The following is a 26,779-nucleotide window of genomic DNA, read 5'->3' on the forward strand; positions in this document are numbered from 1 at the left end:
TAAGCAGGAAATAAAAATATTCAAATTAAACTGCAAGATGGCCCTTGTTTTTGCTTAGCAAACAGTACTCAGAGCATGTAACTGAGCACTGAACACTTTAATTAAAGCATGTTCAAAGATTCAGTGAGCTGTGTTCTAAGCAACAATAAGTATAAAGATGTTGTTATTGCTGGCAGCATGAGCATAACGTACTGATTTGGCTGACAGTGCCAAAAGCATTGTGAAAAGCAAACAATGAATAAATTTGTGCTAAAATTAGAGTAGTTTGCATATGTACTTTAAACCTTGAAGCTAGATATTTTTTACCCAGAGGCAAGAAATATAATGGTAAATTATTACAGAGCTCTGCTAAATAAAAGATAGATAGATATTGTGGATTGAGGACCCGTGATTTTGGCTAGCATGTTCCACTCACATTGAATCCGCATGTATCAGCTTGGCTGTGTGTTAGACTGGGGAAATAAAAAAAAAGCCCATGCTGTGGTAAAACTACTGTGAAATGGAAATACAATAGCTTGATAGGACCATTTATCTTCAATTTAAAGCTCCAATAAAAATAAGTCAAAAAGGCAACCAAAATATAATAATAATCTTAGAGGATTTAACAACCTTTATTTTTCCATTTTTTAAAAAACTAGCTGAGACACTGAGACAACTATTAAGACCTTCACAATATGTTCCTTCTTGAAAAATGCTGCATTGCAAATGTTGGTTTATCACCACAATAACTTCTCAGTACTTATATGTGCATGTATTATCATAAGGTGAAATTGGCCCTCCCAAAGGCTATAAAGGTTTCTGTATGTGTGCCCATGTATAATCACAACTTAGGTTTGAGTATCTGGTATTCATGGCATGAGTATTTAAGAGGATCCATACCATTTTCTGTCCTTGTTCACTTACCAATTTTCAAGCTCAGCAAAAATAATGGAATATAATTACTTTTATATTTGCAATAGGACGGAACGTTTACAATCTGGTAATAGTAATGCTTTCTTCAGCTGGGCAGCAAGCAGTAAAATGATGCAGATACTAGGTAAGCTTTGTCAGCACCAAGGGTGAGCAGTCTGAACTATCTGATGCGTTGAGCGTGAGCACATTCCTAGCTAGGTCTGTGGATTGGGACTTGGGAACTGAAGCGGATTTACAGCTGAGCAACAGCCAGTCGAGATGACATGTTGCCTGAAACGCTCTTTCTCAGCTCGTGTCTTCTACACATTTAAAATGTCATTCCCCAGCACTTGGGTAACCTTTGCTTGAAACCTTGAAGATTAAAATGCTAGTTTGCTATACAGTCAAGGAGCCATTATGAATTCAACACAGGCTGAGTTGCTTTCATGGAAAGAACTCCAAGAACACTGACCACTTTCAGCACAAATGCTACAGGCCAAACATCAGAAATTTCCATCTACTGCTGAAGTCCCAGGGTTTTTTGAAATCCAGAAAATCACTGGTCCCAACCCTGCTATTCCTGTTTCCAATCAGCAATGTTACACTTCCAGGTTGCATCTATTAGAACACAGTTACCTAACAAGATGTTGAGCATGACCCACTCCTCCTGTAGGCATGCAAAAGCCTTCTTCTACAATGCGTTAGGTAACGATGGTAAACCAAAAGCTCCTCCTGGGATTAATTGTGATCAGCTAACACATTTTTAAACACAGACATCCTTGTCCACACCAAGGGAAAAATCATATTCACCATTTTGTTTAATTAACACGTTTTCTAGTATATTTTCTCCGTGTAGACAAGGTCTCTGAGGAAGAATGACTCATGAATGCAGCACTGCCATTATGGAGTACTTTTTGGAGTAACTTTCCATTTCTCCACATTTTCTAAGGAAAGCATTGATTTGGCTCATTACCTAACAGGTTAATTAATGTTTGTGAGGAACTCCAGGGTACCATTAGTTAATCCCATACCACATTGCTAAATAGAATCCTGGGCAAGAGTTAAAATAAGTGTCACGTTCTTATGCGAAGGCTAATATGTAGCTCTTTTCCAGCACAGTCCATGCATACTGCTATACAGTTTTCCTTGGAGCCTACTTGACACATCTTACAATTGAGACAGGCACGATACATGACTGACTCCCTAGGACAGGAGTGGTCCTCAACTGCCACATGTTGCAGTGAACCCAGCTTTTTGTGGACTTTCTGGGGGAGCTGTGCCCTTACAGAAGAGATAATAGTTTTCAGTGCCTATGAAGATGGAGTGGAGACAGCAGGCTGACAGAAGTTAGACTGTGTAGAATCGACACAGAGATACTTTTTGCAGGCATTGATTATTTTTCCAATAATGCTGTTGCAATCAGAAAAAGTTTCCATGCTTCATCTTGTCAAATAGAGTGTTTTAGCCAACAGACAAGCAAATCTAAGAGAAATTTGTCATTGTTTTTATTAGGATACAAAGATCAACACAAGATTCTTTCTTTCAGTCATATATTCTCAGAAGGAAATGCATAGTACACATAAAATATTTATGATCATTTCTTACATTGTAACTATATCTATGCAAAAGCCAAAATAAATACCAACTGTTCCAGCTATACAATATACAATGCCTGATGTGTTTATTGCCACATTTTCTATGACCACTCTCCTTTCTGTTGTGTTTCTCCAGTGATTGTGTTATTCCAGGAAAATGAGTAACACAAGGGGAGGAGGCTGCGTAATGACTTCTATGCTGTAGGAGGTTGTCTGAACTAACACATGGATCATGCTCTACACGCTCTACATCTCTTCAGTCTGTATTGGAATCTGTGTTCAGGGTGTACTATGTGGTAAACATGTAGAGGGTGAGCTACTCAGGTCTCAGCGTGTATCACAGACGCTTCACTTTTGAGTTCATAGCTCTGAGAGTTGAAGAAGAGCTGAAGACAAGAACTGGTCTCCTAAGGAGGACCAAAGGTATAATGATTCTTTTTTTATCTCTGCTATTTAGCAAGTACTGTTAGCTAGATTTCATTCTTTTTCTCCCTATTCAGTGAATAGAGGAAGTATGGAAACACCTGGGGAGATGAGGACAGCTACAATCCTGTGCTGCTGAAATCTCAGAATTTCACTTTTTGCCACATGGATAATTAGAGCACATTTTCAACAGAGTCATATTATTCTCAGGCCGTGTTGTATGATTATTGATACAAGATTTGCGTGCGTGATGGAAAAGAGGAACAAAGAGCAAAGGAACTCAAAATACCCACTAGTCACCAAAATGCTTTCATTGAAGAGATGTATGTGAAGACTGCCAGTTTGAAATTTAAAGTGTGAATCTTGTATAGGGAAATGTAATGTAATCTGTAGTGGGAAACAATTTAAAAACAAAAGAGATTAGTTGGAAAAGGGAGAATGCTCTACTGAGGAGGGTCAGTTTGGGGTTCAGTATTTTCTGTCATTTTATTCCCTCCACGGGCTCAGTTACTGAGCTGGATATTTTACTTAATAGAATTCTGGAGTCCCTTCTCGGTTGTTGATATTCCACTTGTGAACGCTCAAAGGATGTAAATGATGACAGCTGGTTATTTCTTCAACACAGAGATTTTGATTATGTCTTGTTTTATGGTTAGTATCCAGTTTTCACAAGGAATGTTCTTCCACCCAGAAGACAACAAATGTTGGACTGACCTAGTAATTGTTCTTTCCTATATTTCCTTTGGGCTCTTGTTCAGCTAGTTGGATCTGAGTTGCTTTAAACATAATTAGGCCATCATAAATCACTCTGGGTTAGTTCACATGTGACATCACCAGGAAGACCCAATGGGACGATTAGAATATGGTTTTGGACAATCTGTAGCTATGTTAACTACTTTATATCATGAAAGTAAAGTTTGTAAACAGTAGTCTTTAGTGTGACAAGTTAGAATATATTGCACCCTGATAGAGCTGTTCAGCAAATTAGATTTTCATAGTGCTAATTGAATTCGTCACAAAGCTGATGAACATTGGCTAAAGAAAGAGCAATATATTTTATTTTATTGAGCACAGCTCAGAGTGCTTGTAATTTAGGAGGGCCACCACACTTTCTGGGCAGGCTATCAAGTAGGATGTTGTAATGATCTGCATGACTACTATAGTAGATGGGAAAACGTAGTTTGTGTTTGTAGCTGTTCAATTCATGTCTTGCACAGTGTGCGCTCCTTTGGTGCTCTTCAGAGAGCTGTGTCATAATCCCAGCATCTTTTGAAGAGTTCTGTCTGGTGAAGTCGAGTAACTGTACACCATTTAAAACCTAGTGCATAATTAAATGATGAGACAAAGGAAAGACTAAGAAAGGCAGATAACCAATAGAATCCTGAAGTTATCAAAACAGAGCTCTTGCCAAGGACCTTGGAATTCATCTGATTCAGTTGCTGGAAAAATGCCTGAATTAAAAATTATCCTATGAAGACCAAGAAAATAGAGCCAAATTCTGGCACTGTACGTTTTTCCTCCCAAAATGGACATTAATGCTGCAAAAACAGAAGAGAGTGAACAACCCCTGGCCCCATGCTTGGCCCCCTACTGTAGGTTCTATCTGCCAAAACAAGATGGAATAGGAGATCAAAACCAAGGAGGGAAGCTGGAAAAGGAGGGTGATTGGAAAGGAAAAACTCATAGGCTATGCCCCCTGCTAGCACCGAAACACTCAACTGCCGCTCCACTTGCAAAGCACCTGTTGGCAGCTGTTGTAGTAGGTTATAGGTTTTGGGACAGAATCGGGATAGGAGACTTATACTCTATGTTCCCTTGTGTGACAAGTGATTTGGCCTTATTTTGGTAAAATCAAAGTAATTCCTGGGCAATCATTACAGCAATAAATATACCTGCTCAGAAATAACAATGACAGCTTTTGCTTTCTAGAAAAAATATAACAAATATTAAATTGCATGATTTTTAATGACTCCTTACTATTGATATTAATAGTCTTTGGCTAATACCACCTATATTGTCTTCCTTTTACCCAGAACTGAAAAACCAAACAATGTTACATGCAGTGGAAAGAAAATACAATAAAAAATGATATAAATATTAACTGATGTTGTCATTCAAACACAGTGACAGGAAGCTAGGTGTAAGGGGTTGTCTGGCCAGTTTTATGTTTTGCAAGCTTTATACATTACAGTGGAATCATAGAAAAGTGGGATAATTGCACATGTTAAATTAGAACTCTCAGCAAGTAGTTTATATCAAGAATTCAGTTTAAACATTTTAATAGCCTCAGAAACTTTCATGTAAACCCCGGTTCAAATACATTTAGTTGAGAATTTTAGCATTAGTTTATGCCCTCCTTCTGTTACTAGCTCGAAAAATTACTTGTGTTTCTGTACAAAAACTTTTGCAGCCCTTTGTTGTTATATATATAGAGATTATTCTTCCTTAAGAGAAATATATAGTAAATATTAACAATATATATATTTGATATGTAAAGCATATCAAGCAGAAAATAAATGGTTATATATAAATATAGGTATTTATTATAGGCTGAGTTAAAAACTATTGCTTTTATTGGCTGTCCTTTGACTGTGATGAGAATCTTCCCTCTGCTAATGCTTTGCATCAGTGTAAAAGGCTTACTTGTCTAAGTACCTGTATTACTCAGAAAGTTTGGATACAGTTGAAAGTAGATAATGTTTTAGAATTTAATCCTTTCTTACATAAACTTAAAAATCCCCAAAGTTTTCCTATTCTACTTGAAACACTAAACTTATTAGTTCTAAAATAATTGAAATTTGAAACTTTAAGCCTTCCTTAGATTTATGTTCAGTAACAAAAAAGAGAACTTGTTTCTGAAGCTGCAGTGTACGAGCTACCCAGCAGAGCTTGGTTCTTTCACAAAGTCCACCAAAAGTCTTTCTCCATCCAATCTGCCAAAGAATAGGGTCAAAATGCAAATTCCATTACTTCAATAGTTTGTGTTGAACAGTTCAAAATGAGATTTTCAATTTATGTTCAGGTTGTTGCTTTGTTTTGCTTAAAAAGAAAAAGTAGTTGAGTAGCCTAGCATGTAGTAAATTGTCTTACATATTAGAGACTGTTAGCTTTAGTGACACCTGAGCCCAGCCGTATTCTGTGACATTAAAATAAGAGGACAGGATCTGGACCTTAAGACAGTGATAATCTGAACAAAGAGAGTATCTAGCAGGACATAAGCATGTGCTTAATTTTAGTGGGACTGTATTGTATGCATAAAGGAAGGAATTTGCAAGTGTTGTTAACTTGATAAGAATGCTTTCCTGAATCAAAATTTATGGAAGTTTAGCTGTGAATGACTAAAAGATGCATCCTGTATTACAAAAGGTTTCTAAATATTTTTTACTATAATAATAAATTAAATAGATGCATTCAAACATTGTAGTAAGTATAGTCTTCACAAACTGTTTTGTCTGTTGTAGCATTAAATTTATTACTCTAAAAAAAAGAACTGTGGATGCTTAAGAGTTTTAATAAAGCAGGGCACAGATACTTCAAAAGCATGATAATCTAGTATCGTGGACATATGGATACGTGTTTTCTTGGCATTCAAACTCTTTTAAGATTTGTATAGCTGTTTATTTATCTCTGCACATTGACAGATCTCAAAAATCCACTTTTACTATGGTCCTCATAATACATCTTTTTATTATATGTTTGCTGTTTGGAATGAGGGTGGTATACGAAATGGACAGAGGATTAGACAAGCCTAGAAAATGTAAGCAAATATAGAGAAGATCTGAAAATTCTCCTGGGCAATGTATGCTGGGGAGCATGGTCAAAACGTGGGTGGTAAACTTCTGGACTTTTCATGAGGTGTCAGGTGTAATAAAGTAACAGAACCATCTTTGAAGCTGGTGGTGGCAGGTGCATTCGGGATTTTCCAGGTCTCTTTTTTTTCTTGGCATTCCCCTCTTGCTCTTCACACCCTCCATTCTTGGACATGGAAAGTCCCCAGCATGTGAATTGAAGTGCTCATGATGGGTGGTGGAGCAGGAGGGGGAAGACCCCTGGCTGTGCATCAGCACAGAGCAGGACAGGATGACCCCCTAGTAAGGCTGCAGCTCAGGAGCCAGCTTAGGAACCAGCTGTCATCTTAGCATCAAGGCTGGCTGAGCCCCCAGCTGTCATGCAGTGTCCTTGGGGATTAGTCTTACAAGACAAAGAAGCCAGTGCCAACCTGAACTCCCTTCCTTCACTAGTTTCAGCAAGACTTAATGTGTTCATTTATGATGCCAGTCAAATGTTCCTGCTGTTATTAAGTCAGAAAACTGAGGAAAAAATATGGGTAAGTTGATCATGTAGCTTAAGTCTTCATTTGCCCCTCTATAATGAACAACTAGCACCATTTACCGTCTAAAATCCCAATATACCATAGAAGAGTGTGTTTAGCATACGAGGTATATATATACTCTATCATCAATGATATGTTTAGATTTTTACTTTACTTTTCAAACTTCAGAAACTGTCAGAATCAATGAAAATTAAACTACTATTTGTACAAATGTTTATTAGGCCTTTTTTTATTATTTTATAGGTCTTGTAGAAATTTGCCTGATGCATCCCCTTGATGTAGTGAAAACAAGGTAAGATTCTGCTTGAACAGGTTTTGTTGACACTGGAAGATATCCAAATTAGGAGCTGTCAGAAAATTAAATGCTAAAACTTCTCTAAGTAAGATAACTTGTGCCTTTAATGACATTTATATTTACTTACCTGTATCTACAGCATTTGACAGATGGAATTTGAATAGCATGACACGTTTCTAATTAGAGGTCATCTAAAGGTGTTAAATCTGTTTTATGACATGTTTTTTTAATGTTGTAACAAAACCCTATAACATGAAGAGGGCTATAGTTACATTCACTTACTATATGTATCATCTGCAGCAATGCTTTTATGTGTAATTGGGAAATACCATATTGCCTCCAAAATAATTTTCACAGATTTTTGAGACCTAATAAAAATAATAAAGTGTTCCCTATTCTGTCTCTAAGCTAAGTAACTTCATGCTTTTTTGTTTGTTTGTTTTGATCTTTTTATCTGTCCCTATTTTCTTTCTGAATGTTTGTGCTTATGTGAGCATAAATGGTTAAGTGACCTGGAAAATTTGGTCAAATGACAGTTTTTTAAGTGTTGATTATTGCCATGGAAAAAGAATTGTGTTTCTAGTTTCTTGGATGTCTTTTTGCTGTTCTATGCTTATTAGTTTTCATATCAATTCATAAGTGAGTGTTACCACACATGAAAAGCAAACCAGAATGCAGAAGTGTGAAATAAGGAGGAGAAAACTTTTCCCGCCATGTGTTATGGGCAATGCCAATAATTACCATATACTGCTCCTAGAGCTCTATCTAGGTTTCAGTCACGTAGACAGAAAAGCTTCACTAGGAGATGAATCAACCCAAAACAAGTTATGAGGACAGCTGTGGATCTCAGAAATATGCTTGAAGGAGTCAATGATGACTTGAGATTCTAGTTCCAGTTAGCCAATATGTGAGCTCATTGTGGATTTATTTGCAGCTTCTGTTTAAATCACATTCTAGGTTTTGCCTAAGACTTTGAGATACACTTTTCTGCAGCTTGCAAGCTTGCATTTTGCAGAAGGAGGCCATCTCTTTGTGGTCCATGTCCAACACCAGAGGATGCTAATGCAGGCTCCATCCACGTTAACTGCTGCTGAGGTGCTGTAGGTACTCCTCAGGGCTTGGAGTTGGCTCAGGCGATTCTTCTGTATGCCTTCATAGTATGGAATATGTTGATTCATATAGAGACAATACACCTGGTAGTGTCAAGGGTCCTCTCTGCCCCTCCAAGTACCACTGAGACCTTCCTGTTAAAACAAGATTTGCGTAAAAAGATTGACATTAAAGACTCAGAAACAACAGGGTACAAGCAAAACAAACACAAGACCAATTTTAAAAGAAAAAAAAAAGTGTCTTGCTCTGCTGTCACGTGGTGCTGATGAGATGTGCTTTAGTGACTTAATTTTGGCAGGTTGTGCTATAATTCACTTATAGCTCTCAAGCTTTTGGTTTTACCTCTTCCTGTTTTCCTCTTTGTACTAAACCAGGAGACATGTTCTTCTGTAGTATAAATGCAGCATCAGTGATTTACTTCTCATGTCTTTGGTGCCTTTGAGGTTGTCATCCTGCACATCCTTATGCTTCCAGTCTTGGTTGAAAGAACTTAATACATATCCTCAGAGTCATTCATGATTTAGGACATGCCACATATCATATATCATAAAAAGCATTAATTGCACATCTGTTCTGATAAACTGGCAATCAACAGATGTACTTCCAGCTTTCTGACAGAAACCACACATACAGTGGACTACAAGGATAGATTTCACCATTTCTATTCCAGATTTTACTGGTTTTGTATACTTTTAGTACTGAAAATGTTAATCAGATCCAAGATCCAGAAACAGAAAGCATTAGAGTGTGTACAGGGATGTTTCTGAAGCTTTATCAATTTTTTTTAAAGTATAATAAAAATTAGGAACTCTTTAAATGTGAAATCTGCGTCCATAAACAGTGGAATTAAAGAAAGCAGGAAAAAATAAGAGAACAGAAGGTGTGCAGGAAAATCGCATTATGGATCATGGTGAAACCAAGGGGCTGAATCAAGTAAAAAAGCCATTAAGCAAATTTCTTCATTTGAAGAAACTTCAAGTGAAGTTTACTTAACTCTTCCACCGAGTTAGCTGCAGCTTTGCAGAAGTAGGCAGCACCCGAGTGATAGGTTTGTATGTTTTGTTGATGCAGATGTATTCAGAGATATTACACAGATTTTGCAGTACTTTTCTGCTGGTCTTAGCAGATGTTAGCACTTCAAAATATATACATTTTGAAAGCCAGTGACAAAACCAAGAATAGAATATCCTTTGATCTCATCTGTCATTCCATTCCCTGTTCCTAACATCATGCCACTTCCTTTCGTTTTGTAATGGACCAAATTTACTATAGCAGATTAATTCTTTAACAGCCTTGGAGAAGTTCAAATGAAACATTGTTTTTAATTCTGAACTTTAGTTTTAGAATGTTTTCTAATACATTTTCCTTTACTTCATTCCTTTCTTGCAGTGCACTTACTCTTTTTCAACATGGTATTGATAAGCTGTCATTTCCTAATCACTTCCAGCTATTACAGTTTTGATGATTTCTTCAGGGGTTTTTTTTTCCTTAAGGTTAGGTGAAAGGATGTCTAAGAGCACCATTTGTTGCTTAATTTTTATGGTGTTTTGAGTTTCCTGCTTTTTTTTTTATAAAGTTTTTTTTTGGTGGACAGAATCCCATCCATGGCCTTTTCATATTAGTGGAATCTTACTGATCTAAGTTAGCATTCTGAAGGAGTTTAGGGAAGATGCCAAAGGCTCACATCTAGTGGACTGGTGGCTTAGCATCATTTCTTCATTGATATTTTTTTTTGTGTGTATGTTTTTAATAAAAAATTGGAGAAAATAAAGTCCCTGTCAGAGATTGTTTTGAAACCCTGGAAAATGGCTTGGCTCTTTTGTGACAATATTTTGCAATAACTTTTCTGTGTTTAGTAATTTTCTATTATTCTATAATAACAATGCTAGACTTGTTTATCTCCTCACATCAAGGGAGGAATAAGATATGCATATAAATACATGTTTATAATCAATAGACAAGCCAAATGCTTAATGGACTGGGTTTTGCTAAATGGGCATTTGAAAATCATTTTATTTTGTTATCTACGTGAACACCAAAGCTCATTGCTTTAAGGCATTTATATAAGCGACCTAACTAGATGGAGGCAAATATGATCCATTGTTTTAGCTCTATGAAACCCACTTATTCTTTGAAATAAAGCTTTTTTCTCAATTACAAGATATATTGGTGTAGTTTCTGCTGAGACACTATTAAAAAACTGTGTGAAACTTTTAATGTCTCAGTATAACAGAGACTCTGATAGATGTTTTAGTTATCGGTTACCCTTATGATGGATTTAGCCATCTATAGACTAAATAAAGCACTGAATCTCTGTTCTTGTCGTCCTGAATTCAGTTTTCACAGAATTCAGTAAGGATTTATGTGTGTGCCTATATATGAGCAGGGAGAGACGTAGCAATTAAGAGCTTTCTGGTACAGATACAGTTAAGGCATGGGTCTACTTTTTAATTAAAATACCTAGATGATCTTTCTTCGCTGGAAAGTGAGGAGAAAATTGTCCTGCTCTGGATAAAGAATTATTTTTGCTTATTTTGGATTTTAAATGTAATGCAGGCTCTAATGTAATTTTCACACATCAGACTTACCAAAGGATGACAAAAGGGTATGCTAAATTATGATACATAGGACAAGACATTGTCGTATATATTACTTTAAAATTAAAAAGTAGTAAAGTGCTTTTCCAGCTAGAGTTTGTCCTTTGTGTCCTAGTGTCATATGTTTTGACTTAAGCAAACTTAAAAAATTCAGAACTTAATAACATTTTATTGTTGGAAAATTAATACTTGTGCAACGGCTTAGAGGTGTAGTTGGAGAGTGAAAGGAAGAGAATTACAGGGAGTTGTCTGAAATCAAGAGAAAGCTAATGTTGTTTGAGGCATCAGTCAAGCAAGCCTGACTGATAACCAGAGGATGTTACTGTGGTCCGTCTGATGGCTCCAGTTTACGCTCTCATGTAGTCTTATAGCCTTGAACAGCTTGAATTTTCAGAAAAAAACAACTTCTTTTCTTTTTTTTTTTTTTTCTTATTTCCCTACTACTGCATTGCTGACATTAAACTGACATTTTCAGGAGCTTGTTAACTTCCAAACTACATGTGCTAACATATATTTTTCCTTGCTATTACATTTTAACACCTAAAAAAATGTCTGCAATCAAAAGTGATATTGCAAAATTAGAACTATGATTCAAAATAAAATTTTGGCTAATATTTCCTCAGGTTTATAAGCTGATTACCTTTACATGTGCTTTCTCTTTTTCATTGATTACCATCAATTTTTATACAGCTGAATTTTAATGACTCCACTGTTCTTAACAAATTTCAAAGTTGCCTGTGCAAGTATTCATATGAACTGTGAAGCATATCAAAGCAGAAATAGTCATTTTGGATGTGACTTGGTATTGTGTAGTTAGGAAATGGAAACCATACTTTGAAACTTCTTTAACAGTTATCTACATGACAGAAGTTAATAGAAGACACAGACAAAGAAGTGTACGATTAAGTGCTTTCAAATAATAGAGGAAAAAACAACAAGACATCACCAGAAACTTTCAAATACACAACACATCTGAAAATATTTGTGCCTGAAAGTCCTGTGAACAAGAAAAATATTATGCGGATACGATGAATCATTTACTTACCTCTTTCATTTTGGCAGTAGTTTGACATCACTATACATTTTGAGACAAATATTTGAAAAAAAGATGGTTTCTTTCACGTCAGACTAATACAAAATTGTGCTCCAGACTTCAGTGAAGATAGATTAGTTCATACTACTTGAGGATTTTCACTTGTATTCAATGCATTCAAAGAGTTCTAAATGTTATTGTAGACCGACTACCACTTAAAGGACTTGGAGAAAGTCCAGTTTATTAATAAATTAAACAATGTTTAATTAAGTTAAAAGTTTCCTAACAAGTTAAACTTATATCCAACAGGCAGTGTTTTAGTACTTCTTTGGTTAATTCAAATAATGATAGTTCCATCTGATTTTAAATTTTTTTGCTCTTTATTTAAACAATCTTTTCTACTTTCAGACATAATTGTGTCTTCATAATAAGCCTCACATTGGGATGGGTGTGCGATTTGGAAAGCAATGCCTAAGAGGGACCCAGGAGGCATTCTTTCAAAAGCATTTACGTCAATTTATGAGAGGGATAAGTTAACAAGTATAGCTTGTTTTCCTGATCAACCTATTTGACTTCCATGGTGTTTCTTAAAGCTGTTTCTCACCTTTGGCAGAATCTGGGGAAGGTGCAGTCCATGTTCCTTCTACTTTAACACTTTACACTGTTCAGCATTGGATTAGAATCTTCATGTAAACGGACTTTACATCTTATGTGTGATCCATAATATCAGCATTAAAAAAATGAGGCAAATAATCCACCCTAGAAACTTTGGAGAAAGTTTTCTAGTCATCATAGAGATTTTATGGTTTGCCACTCTTTCTGCAAAAATCTAGACCAACATCATGCATCTAAAGCCCTGAATTTAGAAAATAATTTGGGATCTAAGTCCAAATTTGGACTCTGCGTTACAGACCCATTTCTAGTCAGCAGTTGTTCTGCTGATTTGTATGCGTGTTTATCCATTTTGTTCCTTTGTTCCAATTCTGTCATTTTGGTCTTATTAAAAAAGTTCAGCTTACTACATGTGTTTCCGATCTCATTCCATCTGTTGTTTTGCAAGAGCTACTTCCTTTATATCATTAATTCCTCTTTGATTTCTGGTCTTTTTTGTTTGAGTGAGCAGTAGTGGAATCTGTTTCTGAAAAATGTTGGTTTAAGGAAGAGTTCATTGTCCTTATACAATGGTGCCATTTCCAAATGACCATAGCTCACTTAAGTTCGCATCAGGCTGTGTTAAGCTCACATTACTTGATGCAAATTGCTCTAGTTAGATTCAGAACAGTTTTAAGCAGAAAATAGTCTTCCTGTCCTGGGAAAATTATCAGGATAGCAAACAATTCTGTACTGGAATGAACAGTTGAACTCTCAGAAGACTGTTAGAAAAACAGTGAGTTTTGGCCATGAAACTCTTCATTTAATTAATTCTGAATTTTGGAAGTTTTCACTTCCATTTATTTTTATCTTTGTTTTCAACTACTTACACATGATTTTGAACTAGGGAAACAGAAGTTTTGGTTTGAAAATGTAAAGAACAACATCCATTGTCATCTAGAAAAAGTGTATAAAAATGTATTGAAACTGATCACTTCCTGACAAATGTTTTTTCATTTTGAGGGAAAAAAAAAAACTAGTAAAAATAATCCCATACCAACTCAACTTAATGTCCTTATTTCAACCAAATGTCAAGGCTTTTCTCTGGGATTAGTTTTACTTGATTTATCAGTGGCCTTTGGCACAATTGGTCTTAGGGTTTGTGTGCATATTGTAGCTTACACTCTGGTTTTGGCATTTGAATTTCAGCATTGAAATACTTTGAATATTCCGTTACAGATCCAAATTTTGTATAATATGAACTTATCTCAAGTTTACAATAATTTGGATGTGGATGTGATCCAGGACTCTGTAATTTGCCCTGTGTTTTCCTTCTACATACAATCTGTTAGGAATTAATAAGGGCACACAGGCTAATAATTCCTGCTAGATGTACTATTCCAATTTAAATCCTTCCCTGAATTAAAAAACAATATTGATGTGCACTGTTAAACAGATGCTCTGATTTGCAGTGCTGGTCAAAGGAATTTCTGTTCCTATGTGCTTTTTTCTTATTCATGGGCATGCCATATGTATATTTCATAAAGAGTGTCAAGATCCTTTGGGATAAAAGGAACTGTATAAATGCAGCTTCATCATCTCCTCATGTGATACTGTGTTATTTGTGATCAAATGAGAGAATTGCTTGATGATATCCTCATTTCAAATCAATGTAGATTTTTGTAAAAACTATAATATGCATTGTTTCTTGATTTCGAATAATCTTATCCCTTCTTTGATAGACACTGAATTTGTGCACCATCAAATCAGACTACCAGAGGTCTGTTTTCTCAAGCTTTTCCTTAATTTTCATTAAGCATTCTATCATTTACTTTGGTTTTTTAATGAATACTAGGTGCTTTTCTAAACAGCTGGAAAACCATAAAATAATAATTTCCATCTGACAGCATGGTATGATGATACCACGCTTTGGGTTACATATTATCTGTGCTGTCTCACTGGCCATACCAAAAGTACCCTCAGTTTCTTGAGTCACCTGTGAGCTGTAACAACCTGGAGTTTCTAACGTCCACCAAATAAGCCATGTCGGCCTTCAACGTGCTCAGGATGGAACAATATAATCTCTGTTTCCATTTTAAAGGATCCTTTACTTGTTTCTGAGGTTGTTAGGTGAATAAAATGAAATAAATGAAAACTCCAGATGCCTAATTAGCTATGTACATACTACAGGGATGCAGCTGTCCAGTCCCTTACGCTAGAAGGAAGAGAAATGGCTCTATGTAAAGGAAGCAAGTGTTGAGACCATCATGGGAGAACTGAGGAGAGAGGCAGTAGTAGATGAGGTGATGAGCTTTTCAGGAGAAGAGGAAGCAGGACAGTCTCCCACAGAGAGAAAAAAGGAAAGAATGCCTGAGCAAGAACCAAGGCTGATGAATGTGTGATGGTTTTCTTGCATATTTTCTTCTCAGTCCAGTAACTGCAGAAGGTGTGGTTTAGGTTTCTGAAAGGAAGCTGGATCAAAGCTGACTTGGAGTAGCCTTAGTCCTCCTCAAAATGTAGTATGTAATGTTGTCTGAGATTTTTGTTTTGGTACATCTTTCCGTATGTCCTTTTACATACCCCAAAGCACAGCTCTGTCTAGTAGAACCCCTACAGATGATTCCTTGTGCAGCTGATCTGGGGAATAAATGGAAATCATGCTACAAGACATATTGAATATTATCAGTCCTACCAGTGACAATCCTTCCAACTATGGACATTTGCAAAGCGTAAATATGCATTTGTTTTCTTAACAATTTTATGCTTCTTATTTTGCTTTTCCTCCAATTTGGACAATGAGCTAGAATAGTTCATTTTAGGTCCCTTTACATTACATTTTGCTTTCATTCTAATGCCATATCACAATATTCTTTTTGTGTTTAGGTTTCCAGTACTTACAAAGTTCATGTAAACATTTCCTGACAACTACACGGGCAGAACTTATAATTTGACAAGACCCTGAGGGGTTTCCCTTCTATAATTGGCATCTATATATTTACATGTTTTAAAAATAAATGTACACACACATATTTGGTTGTATTGGTACAGCATCTTCCTTGGTAGAGAAAGTGAAGTTTCTTCATGTTTAAATTCTCTAGCACTGGAAAAACCTGCAGTTGATTAGCTGTGTCCGCATGATGCAGCTGCAAGAGGATGGCATGGACTGCATTTTGTGATTTCATGAGCTGCCCGTTGTGCACTCGCAGTTTAAATCCAAGCAAGCTCTGATTCTTTTTCCTTCGTTTTATTTTTATCTTAATTTTATGAAAATATTTCCTTTCATAATGAGGCTACAAATAACCCTCTTCTAGACAGAATAGGCAAATGGGACCAAAAAGCTCCAAAACTGTAATTATGGAGGAGAACCTTGAATGGGTTAGAGATATGACAGAACAGTTCCCTTTTCATGGCACTGTCTGACAGGGAAAGGAAGAAAAAGGAGAGAACCCAGGACTAAATGCCCTCTAAAATATGCTCACTGCACTGCTGGCAGCTTCGCTAGTTAGACCCTACCAAAGAAATGAGAGAGAGTGTAGAAACACTTGGATTCCCTTTTAGTATCTCAAGATTTCTACAGATAATCAGGATGTTTACATGAGTCAGAAACCATGACCAAATCTTCATGGTAAAAATGAAATTCAGTTTGAAACAGTTTGGATATGTGGGTCAGCTGACAGATTTGGAAAAATATAGCCATATTTGTACAGAAAGTACCTTGTAGTATTATAGTGTGTGTTATGGTTTGTGTTAAACACAATAGTTGTGTTTAATTATTTTATTTAGATTCCCACAGCCTCAGGATATGCCATTGTATTGCTGTCCACAAAAAAAAAAAAAAAAAAAAAAAAAAAAAAGAATTACTGTAACTTATGTATCTTTTTTGAGTTATGTAAATTGCCTCAGTACCCCTTATACTCTAATAGTAAGAAAGAAACAAAGTTGAGTCTTAGTGCTCAATGTAATGTGGACTATCCTGGACATCATTTATCAATCTGATTTATTTATTTTGAATGAGACATCTGTTCACCTACTCATTTGCTCATTCATGGCAATGAGGAATGGTACCAGAAATGCTTACATTTTATCCAGGGCTCTACTGGAGGCAGTTTAGTCTACTTCAGTAGAAACAGCACTCTAAAATCACAGCCAGTTCCCAAATGAGGTGTTACAGCCTGTGTCCATCATGTCCTGCCTCCTGCCCCTGCTCTACCAGCACTCAGAAATCCCCAGCCTGGTGCTGAGTTCAGCAGCCTTGCCTCACCTCATCCTGCCTCTCCACTCCTTGCTTCTGTTAGCTGCTTGGCCCCAAACCACAGCTTTTGTCCAGCCTATTTTAAAGTGTGCCAGGTGACAAGCTGCCTCTAATTCCCTTGGGAAGCTGCTGCATAGCCTACTGCTTCTCACAGCCAGGAAGTATTTTCTAATGTTCCAATATTTCCATTATGCAGTTTCATCCCTAAGAGCTACCTACACTCCCTTTACTGTATATTGTTCCACCTTTTTTTTATTCCCTTTAAACACAGTAGATGCATGCCCCCATTTTTCTTTTCCAAAGCCTAAATTAGTGTGAGATAATCAGAGAAGATCTTTAAATATTCTTTTTTCTGTATCAACCTTGTATTTAAAATGTAATGAGTCAAGTGAAACCATGAGGGATAGAGTGGAATGAGAGCAAGAACAGAAAACAGAAAGCAGAGGGCTAGGAGGTGAGAAAGTACATGGGATTCTATTTACAAAAAAAATACATGCTGAAGATAAGTATTTAAGATGGGAATTGGGGAGTGGAAATGAACAGATGTTAGCACAGTTACAAAAGTAGTCTGGAGACAAAGAAAGGGGATAGTTTTAAAAATGTATGCATTTTAAAGTAGTATTTTAAATAAGGATTAAGCAGCTGGGAAAGGTTACATAGGCTACGAGTTGGAGACATCTATGGTGTACATAAGATTTTCTTAAAACAATCTAACAAAGCAGCTGGGTGAGTTATTAACAGATGTTAATGATTTGTCAGTGGTATAAAACATTAAGATCACATTCAGGGGTAGACCGTGGTCATGCCTAGTTTCTCCATGGACAAAAATTTTGCATTAGACCACTGTCATGCCTGATTTCTAACCATGGACAGAACATGTCTAAAATAAAACAAGCAAGGAACCACTTTGTTAAAAAAAAAAAGGGGGGGGGGGCAGGACCTTTGATTACTTTTATTATTATCTAGTCATGTAGTAAAATGAGTGGGACGTAGTTTAAAGTATGGAAAATCACTATTTAACATCTTCATTTACAATAAACAGAAAATAAATTTTCTACCTATTTACATTTCTTTTTTACTTACTCGTATTTGAGCTGGCTTTTAGAAGCTATGGATACAAGAGAATAAAGTTGTATATGTTGGAAGCACAATGTAACTGTAGCAATGCCAATAGTTCTCTCAGAGAAGTTGGCCATTAATACTGTATTTAAGTATGTCCCTAAAATAACTCCATTACGCCAGTAAGTGCCAAGTAAATCTATAAATAAACAAAAAGAGAGATAATATCTTTATGAACTATGCTTTTTGTATGTTTTTACAAGCAGATGCATCACTGTGTATTCTAGGTCTAGAGGGGGTTTTGAGAAACAAGAGTCTTCACGTTGAGTAGGATGCAAGTAAAATACCATCTCCAAAATAATCTTGGCACAATAGAGCTGTCTTTTGAATTTATTTCTCAAGAGAGTAAAAAACCCACCAAAAACCTAAGGAAATATTTGCAAGTTTTTAGCTGCTGCAATGTTGTAGTAAGCTGATGACTCCCTGGTGAGAAGGCAGCGGGTTAGATTGTGCTTTTACAACCCGAGTTGAGCCGGGGCAGAGCTCGGCAGCACCGGCTGAAGAGCAGCACACAGAAGGGATTGTGCCTCAGAGGTGCTGTGACCTTCCTAGTTTTCCCTTATCCTGGCAATGGATGATTGACCCATAGCTGTACTAATTTCTCGTAACTACACAAGTATTGCCATTCCTTATTCTGTTTTATCCATTTCCCTAAATCTGGAGAAGGAGCAAAACAATACCTGAGTACTGGCTGCCATATATGTGTCTGCAGTGGATTGGCTAGAAAGTGCTGCGAGCGCTCATATGTACATATGTTCAGGGTCTGTAACAGAGAGAAGGGGCGTATACTTTTGCATCCTATACGTGACATTATCCGTCTAGCATCTGCCCAGATGTAGTGACTTAGATCAAGATGGTTTCTCCCAAGAGGTACATTGGATACTTCTTTCTCTAGCACGTTAGTGAGCTGAATCAACTTAACACAAGAATCAAAGTGTCAGAGACAGTACAAGGGCAGAAGGAGGACAAGACAAATGGGAATTGGGTTGGGAAAAGTGCCTGTAGACAGCAGCAGGTCTTAAGATTATTCTGCTGTCTCATGATACTTTTCTCTGAATGAGTCAGCTACTAACTGGAAGGATGAAATTAAATAGTTCTGAGATTGCTAAATTGGAATACAAATTAGGAAAGGAAAAGTAAAAATGAAAAAAACTTTTTTGACTTTTTTTTGTATCTTAGAAACAAGTGAATGAAGACATATCTCATTTGAAAATGTGGTTCTGCAACATTTTAAACTCTATTCTTTTGGAATTGCATCTGTTCCCATGACATGCTGCCGTACGGTGGCGGTTCAGGGAGCTGGCACAGTGGAAAACTGATCAATTAATCATTTTCCTTGGGTTTCTTTTTGACCAGCTTGGTTTCCTGAATTGGTTCCTCACACAATTGTGTAACAGGCAATACCAGGACAAAGAAGGGGACAACCCAGGCAGGCCATCAGTGGCAATCATTAGACTGTATGCTAAAAGTATGCATAAAAGGCATGTGTGTATACACTGTCATTCAAGTGGAGTATGATGTTACATTTAATCTGATGAAAAGGTGGTCTGACACTAAAAGAGTTAGTCCAGCTTCTGGTTCCTTGCCATCTAGCTCGCTTCTCTAGTGTGTGTAGTATGGTCCCACCGTTTCTCTTATGTCAGATCTAGCAATTGCAAAACTGCAGGGAAAACTGATTCAGGTTGATGATATATCAGAAAATTCAGGTATTAAAAAGTATTTGTTTTCTAGTGGCTGCATACTGTCGGTCAGCTCTGTTGTAATGCAAAACTGCATCCTAATCAAAGATGTATATGTGTTTATTTACTGTGTCTCTAAGTATGAACTTTTATTTGTATGATTGCCATTGTTCCTACCTCCTTTCATAGCACATGCTTCATAGTGTTATGTCTTCTCTTAGAATATGAAGTCCAGTTAATGTGGACAAAAACGTTCCTCTGAACATGTAAGGTGAATTCCACCACAAAGGGAATAAAAATTATGCAAGAATGTTAGGTTGGTAAAAGACTTGCCTAATGTAGCTATTGAAAGGTAAATTTTTAAATGAATAGCAATGCATCCTTTTCCTTTTCATTCTCTTTCTTTTTCTTGCCAAATTGTTTTATTATCTGAACAATTTGACATATCTAAAAAGTGAAACAGCTTACAATTCTATTGTTATACAGGTAATGCATTGTAACAGTATATGGCATATGTCTCAGGAAATTTAGGAATATACTGAAATTTAGTTTTCAGTTTCATGAGACAAGAAATTCTGAACTGCAGTTCGTTGTTGCTAAAAGGACAAGATGCTTGTCTGCTTCATGTTGGCAACGTTCGTCCTTACACAAGCTGTACAACCTTGTAGTTTCCCATGGGCCTATACAACATATCATCCTAGAAGAGTAAATGGTACAGTTCTAATGAATTTATGAATTGAATAAGCCCATTAAGGGTTCAATGAGCATCAGAACTATAACAGAGGAAGGAGCAGGACCACACAGTGAAAAAGTATTAGGGATAGGGGAGAAGGAATTGAGGGTGAAACCTCCCTGTTTTCATTTGGGTGAAATCTTACATCAGTTAAACTAATCATGGAACACCTTAAGTCCGAGGCATCAAACCATTTCAGTCATGGGTAAATTAATTCCTGTTCTTCAGACTACTCATTTATTAGCTCTGCAATACTTAATTCTTGCTTCTAAATACTTTGTCCAGTTTCAATGAGTAACGGATTCCTGAAGTTGCCTGTTAATAGAATTGCACAATATTGTAAAAGCTGGTTGCTGTTATTACCATGACAAATGATTGCACATTTCAAAAAGCTGCTGACTTTTCTGTAAAATATGTAATTAGGGTTGAAATTATGTATTACATCTTCAGCAAATACAATAATTCATAATTCAAAGGAGGGTCACACTCCCTCATGCTGGCCCCACATTTAGCAGATTCAACTCTCTAACTTGGCCAAAAACTAATTCAAAAACAACAAGAAGAAAAGGGGAAAAAAAAAACCAAACCAAAAACCAAAACCACAACTCTCCAGCAAAGAGTAAGTGTAGTTGGAGAAGGAGGAATATGGAAGACCTCTCTGTCCAGGCAGTGGTATGAGTCTTTCAGTCAGTTCTGCTGAGCAGCATGAGAAAAATGGAACATGAAATGTTCTGCTCTAGCTAGGAGGTAAACGTAGGTAGACAAATAAATATAGGGCAATATATAAAACCTGTTCCCATAGTTAGATGCTCTCACGTATGAGAGAGCAAGGACATAGCAAGAAGCTTGAACTCCAGAATCATGGAACCTAGAGATACAGAGGGTATATACTTGTCATCTTGCCATGCACTGGCCTAATGATCCTCTACTGACCTTTGGCAAGGACTAGATATTAAGATGGATGGTCATCTGATCTTTTGTCTTCTTATACATAATATTAGGACAAAAATTTAGTCTAAATTCTCCTGAATATATTTAAGACCAGGAATTAGGTTTTAGGTACCTGAATGAGGTTGTGGAGCCCCCTTCTAGTATGTCCTGTGCAGACAAAAAGCCTCCTAATTATCTTTATAATAGAGCTCAGTCAGTTTCTTGGGTTAAGTGACTTATAAAGGCATATGTGACTTAGTTGCCTGTGATAACAGGGGCTTAATTCACTGGTTCAACCAGCCTCTTTCAGTCCACTATATGATTTGCATGACAAGTCATCAGAAAAGTAATAACAGAATGGTTGAGTAGCATATCATGCTAACATGCATTCTTAGTAACATGAAAAACATCTCATCCATTAGAAGTAACAATCCCAGAGAAAATCACACCTGTAGAACAAGGTTAATAGTACTAGATATCTTCAGCTGGATCTGCTGCAGAAGTTACTATACACAGAAACTTTTCCCTGATTAGCCAGACAATATTTTGAGATCAATTAGATACATTAATGATGCCATTTCTACTTACTCACTTTGCAGCCTTTGTAGAAATGTATGCAGCAGAAGTATTTAGAGCTGTTGAAGAGCAAGGGCAAAATCTTACTCTTGTCTTTTTATGCTGTTCTGACAGCTCAAGGGACCTTGAGGGAGATTTGGCACTGGAAAATTTTCTTAATGGAACAGAAATCCTTAGGTGGTAGGTGGTATAGAGGTGGATTAATGAGTCCGCTTCACCTGTTCCTCACAAACTCTTATATGGGAATAGGTAATTCTGGAAAGAAGTCAATGGTCAGAATGTCTTTTATACTTCAGCTTTTTGTGGCTGCCAGGACAGACCCTTGTGACTAATAGGAATTCAGCATCAATTAGAACAACTCCCAGAGTTGTGTCATGTGTGCTGGGGCTACAACAGTTCCACTATTCTTGGCTAGCCTGAGTGCAGTGGAACTTCACAAAACAGCTTTGAAAAGCTTGGCCCACAGTCCTTCCTCCCACTTAATCACATTGCTTAAGGATAATGTAAACTTTAGTCTTGGGTGACAAATCATAAAACTGGTACGGCACAAGGCCAATTCACAGGTGCTCTTGGAAGACATAATTTGTGCAAATTTGTACCAAATTTCAATTGATGTGAATAAGTAGCCAGAAGCCTTGGGAAAGAGGTTACTTTGCTATCTGTAGACAAGTTAGCTTGTAAACAGACAGCTTTCTTGTAAATACTGGTGTTTGAAAGCTTCCATATTTGAAAAATAGACCAGGATTTTTATCGGAAGCATAATGAAACTGAGAATAAACAGAAATTTGGTCAGCTAAGGTTTTGATGAGTCACATTTCAGAAAGCAGAGACAAATATTTTAGAAGAAAATGCCTTCTGGAGATCTGTCATTAGAATTTTCAGTAAACTTTTCAGATTTCAAAATGACAAAGCTACTGCTTTGGGAGCTAGTGTGAAACTGCAGAAGTGATACAGATGCTGAATGCTCCTTGTAATTCATGTATTCTGAACACTGTGCCAGCAGTCTCTGCAGCAGTCCTAAGAAAACCATAAAGGTTTTAATCCCTATTGAACAGAAAAAAAGAGAGGAAGAAAACTGAAACAATTTCCCTTAGTCAGCAGCAAAGCAAGCACTGAAATTCTCTCAGCCTCACACCTTTGCCAGAGAAGGCCTCTGGGAGCACACTAAGATTACCAGGGGTGTCCTGAAGAACAGCCCTAAGCAGTCCCCTCCATCCTTCTGCAGAGGTTACTGCCCCAGTAACAGAGGTGTACCAGAAGTGAAAATGTGGTGGCTCTTCATGTCCTACAGCTTACACACCATCAAACTTATTCGGCATTACTTCCATTAAAGCTAAGGCTGTGAGCCAAAATACCTGAGGGAAGAGTTCATTTTGTCCCTTCTGCTACAAAGTGGTAACCCGGGGCAATGTGTCAGGACAGATGGGTGAAAGTAATATACCCTTGATTAAATATTGTTAAATCCTTCCCACAAAGCCCTGTGGCCCAAAATAATACATCAGATACACCCAAATGTTGGTGGATCATTTGGCATGACAACATGAGATTTTGTGGAAATTCAGGGTGATATATGTCCATGACTTTAAATAGATGAGAAAATGTGAAGCATTTTTAAAGGACACTCTAATTTTACCTTTCACTAGGGTATGGTTACAAGACTGCACAGCACCCTTCATGTACTACCAAACACTGAAATAGGGCCGGAGATTGCAGATGCTCTGCTCTGACCATGTGCATGGACTTGAGTTCATGACATGGCATCTGTGAGCCAGGTTTTGTTAGAAATTCACTTTTGATAAACGTAGACTTTTGTATCTGTTGAAATTTTCCTCTAAATTCCCAACTGTTTTTCAAAGAGAAATTTTCCCATAGCAATCCACTTCATCAAGCCGGAGTTATTGTTTAACTTTGCTGTAAATGTACCATCACTGTATTAGTGATCTCTATTAAAAGGATCTGTAGAAGCTGTTTGAAGGTGTATTATCTTGTTCTGTTTCTCAGGTATGGTCCATAATGTGACTTAGTTTCCACTCAGAAAACTCTGACTGCTGGAGGGGTCAAATTCAAAGATTCTTTCATTGATGTGCAAGTTGTATAGCGTCTCGGCACATAATCAAAGGCAAAGTTTTGGATATATAATCTCAGTGTAGTTATATTTCTTTTGTCTGCAATACTCTACACTGTAGGCCTGTACATCTAAAATTGCTGGACTCTTTACAGAAGAAATTACGTGATTACTAAGTATATAGAATTGGGGGCTGGGAAATCTAGATACTGATTTTTTTCTGTCCGTGTCTTTTGTAATTCTGAGTTTTGTAGTATTATAATCTTACTTGTAATAGTTTTTCCTTCTGCACCAGTGTATTTTAGTAATTTTCTTGTATGCTAAGCAAATGAACTCCAAGTACTTAGGAGCAGAGAATTTAATTGCATTTTCTGTTGTTATAAATACTTCTGTAATGTAAAAGAATTGCATTGACATTTTAATATGCTGTCACTTTAAGATACTACATGAAGTGTGAACAGAGCACAGGCACTTTTAACAGGTGTCTCTAATTGTTAGTTTGTTTCTTAGAAATAGCCTTAATGTAAAATTTGGTGAAACATGTAGATCCAAGGTGTTTGGATCCTGCAACATGCTAACCAGGTTTTACTTTGGCTGCTGGTAAAAACAAATTGGGGTGTGTAATTGATTTTTTGTAAGTAAAGCTTTTATGTTTGCTTTGAGTTCAAACTCCATCTTTTTCTTGTTATTCTTTTGTCCCTTAGGAGGGATTGCAACATGGGCTTTTGAAAAAAAAGAGTTGTGTATTCATTTATTTTAGCATATAGGATATTTCTATTACTTTCAGATTTTGCCAGTCTGTAACTGCAAAAATAATCGTGAAAAGGGTGAAAGCCAGATCAATTACATTTTTTAAAAGTGTATTTCCATTAAATTTTGCAAGTGCCTGTTATGTTCAAAGGGAGTTCAAGATTGTCTTGTTCACAGAATATTTGAAAAGCCCCTTAAGAGAAACAGATCCATCCAGAAAAATGTCTAGATTGTTGGATGAAAAGTCCTTACTTTAAAAAATGGTAAAACAAGAGCATCAACATTCATAAAGTCTTTTCAGATTTTCAGTGGGATTACTACTATTTCCAGAAGTTGAGACAAAAATATCTTTAAACAAAAGGCAAGAATAAGCCTGCAAACAAAAAATATTTAATTTTGAAACGAAAAAAAACAACTAGTTTTGTTACATAGCAAATTAATTATGAACATGCAACTTCTACAAAGTTTACTTAGTTAACAAGATTTTATTATAAACAGTTATTCTTTTCCAATTTGGCAGAAAGATAAACTATGTTAAGTTCCTCAAAGTTATATACTTAAGATTTAGTGAACATTTCAAGATCAAATGTTTTGCTAATTTTGCAAATACATTTAGATTGATTGCAGAAAATTATGGAAGTCTATTTATTAGTTAAGCTGTAGTTAAAGTAAAGGAATTCTGATCAATTTGCTAAGAATTGCCTCCAGCTGTGCTGGTTTCCGTCATGTAGTTAAACAGAAGCTCACCATAGTTTGATCTATTTGTCCTCATTTTCATGCTCGCTGAAGTAAAGTATGATGGGCTCAGCAGCAGTCATGTGTTCCTTGAGATTTCAGGTGCTAATCCAGAGAGTCGATGAAAAACTTCAAAGTCATTGGGGAAATATATATTTATTTATATATATGTGTGTGTGTGTGTGTGAAATTAATATAAATTAATGTGTACATCAATTATATTTTTAATATCTATGAAGAAGCTATGTAATAAATTTTTAATTTCCAGATCAAATTGACAGAGTAAACTCTGATCTGGAATAGACAATAACCTCATCATCATAGCACATAGCTAACAAGTGAGAGAACCAGTTCAAATTCATCCCTTCCTGAATCAGAAGTCAGACTTGGACTTGACCTTCCAAAAACCTACACAGGTGCCTCGACCTCTGAGTCTCTGTGGTGTAATTCTTCATTCAAACCTCTGTAACAGCTCTAGGCAAGACAAAAATTACAAACTCTGATTAAGACATTCCTCCAGCATGTTCACTTGCACACAGGGTTCAATAATAGACTGTTGTAACAAAGTGAGAACTTCCAGATCCTATAGCGAGTACTGTAGCCACTAATATCCTGCCTCTCATTTCTCCAACAACTACACTCCCCTTAATCTAAATAACAAGATGGAAGGTCACATTTTTGCTTCTCACATGAATTAAAAGGAAAAAAATACCCAAAACATTTCTGTGTCAAATAGATCCATTCTTAAAATGATTGCCATATGTACATCTATGCTGCAGGTGCTGAATCATGCACGCTTAAGATACAGAATATTTTTATGTCTTAGCACTGTCCATGATGTATTCCTGCATCTCCCCTCTGTGTGGCACGTGTGATGTACCCAAGTGCTAGAGAGTGAGCTGTTGCCCTCAAGAATGTCATTCCAAATTAGTATTATTGAGGTTTTTTGCTGGATTTCATTTTAGTTGAACTGTAAGAAAAAAAAATTCTGAATCAGCCTTATTCTTTCAAAAGATACTGTTGCTCAGCTTGGGGTGCTGAATCTGGCCTGTTGATATCAGACATTGCCTAT

At 36.6% G+C, this 26,779-nt stretch overlaps 1 protein-coding gene across 1 annotated transcript in view; it reads left to right on the forward strand.

The window, feature by feature from the left end:
• Window positions 1–26,779, forward strand: part of SLC25A21 (solute carrier family 25 member 21) — a 255,415-nt gene that overhangs the window by 134,798 nt on the left and 93,838 nt on the right. Inside the window, exon 2 of the mRNA XM_056346955.1 lies at window positions 7,486–7,534. Coding sequence (XP_056202930.1) covers window positions 7,486–7,534 — 49 coding nt within the window. The remainder of the gene's footprint in view (window positions 1–7,485; window positions 7,535–26,779) is intronic.

The sequence above is a fragment of the Falco biarmicus genome, chromosome 7 (genome assembly GCF_023638135.1).
Source record: "Falco biarmicus isolate bFalBia1 chromosome 7, bFalBia1.pri, whole genome shotgun sequence".
Taxonomy (NCBI): domain Eukaryota; kingdom Metazoa; phylum Chordata; class Aves; order Falconiformes; family Falconidae; genus Falco; species Falco biarmicus.